General features: G+C 32.8%; 1 protein-coding gene across 1 annotated transcript; it reads left to right on the top strand.

The window, feature by feature from the left end:
* Window positions 1–143: 143 nt before the first annotated feature.
* On the top strand, window positions 144–485 carry JH06_5844 (hypothetical protein; the record flags this gene model as incomplete). Its single annotated transcript, XM_014669119.1, has 1 exon — window positions 144–485. The coding sequence occupies one exon, from the start codon at window positions 144–146 to the stop codon at window positions 483–485; it is 342 nt and encodes a 113-aa protein (XP_014524605.1).
* Window positions 486–579: the final 94 nt, after the last annotated feature.

The following is a 579-nucleotide window of genomic DNA, read 5'->3' as shown; positions in this document are numbered from 1 at the left end:
AGTATTATAATGAACATATTGATAAGAGAGAATTTGGTTCATTTGATAGTTTTGTGAATTTGAATAAGAAGGTACCTGGACCTATCTTCAAGGATGAACACCAAGGGAATCGAATTGTTGAATTTGCTGGATTAAAGCCTAAGATGTATTGTATTGTGGATGAAAAGGATGTTGTTCATAATGCTGCTAAAGGAGTACCTAGAAGTATGTGTGTAAATGGATTGAATGTGTGTGTGAAGAATATGGAGTTGTATAAGAAGACATTATTCCCTGAGAATAAGGTGGATGCAAAAATGGTAGGTGAGTTTAGTCGTATCAATAATCGAGGAATGAAGATATCAACAGTGAAACAAAAGAAGATCATGTTTACAGCATTAGATAATAAACGATATGTTTGTGAAGATAATGTTCATACATTAGCATGGGGACATTATTCAATTCCTGTAGATGAGAATGCTAAGTATTGTGATGTGAATAGAGGTTAAGGATTGAGGTGTTCTAGAGGTTAAGAATTGAACAATCAAATGATGTGGATTTTACTTTGGAAAGTTAATAGAATGAACTACTATACAAGAACAA

Source organism: Blastocystis sp. subtype 4 (assembly GCF_000743755.1).
Source record: "Blastocystis sp. subtype 4 strain WR1 chromosome Unknown seqid_1216, whole genome shotgun sequence".
NCBI lineage: Eukaryota > Bigyra > Opalinata > Blastocystidae > Blastocystis > Blastocystis sp. subtype 4.
This window is presented reverse-complemented; position numbering and strand designations above follow the sequence as displayed.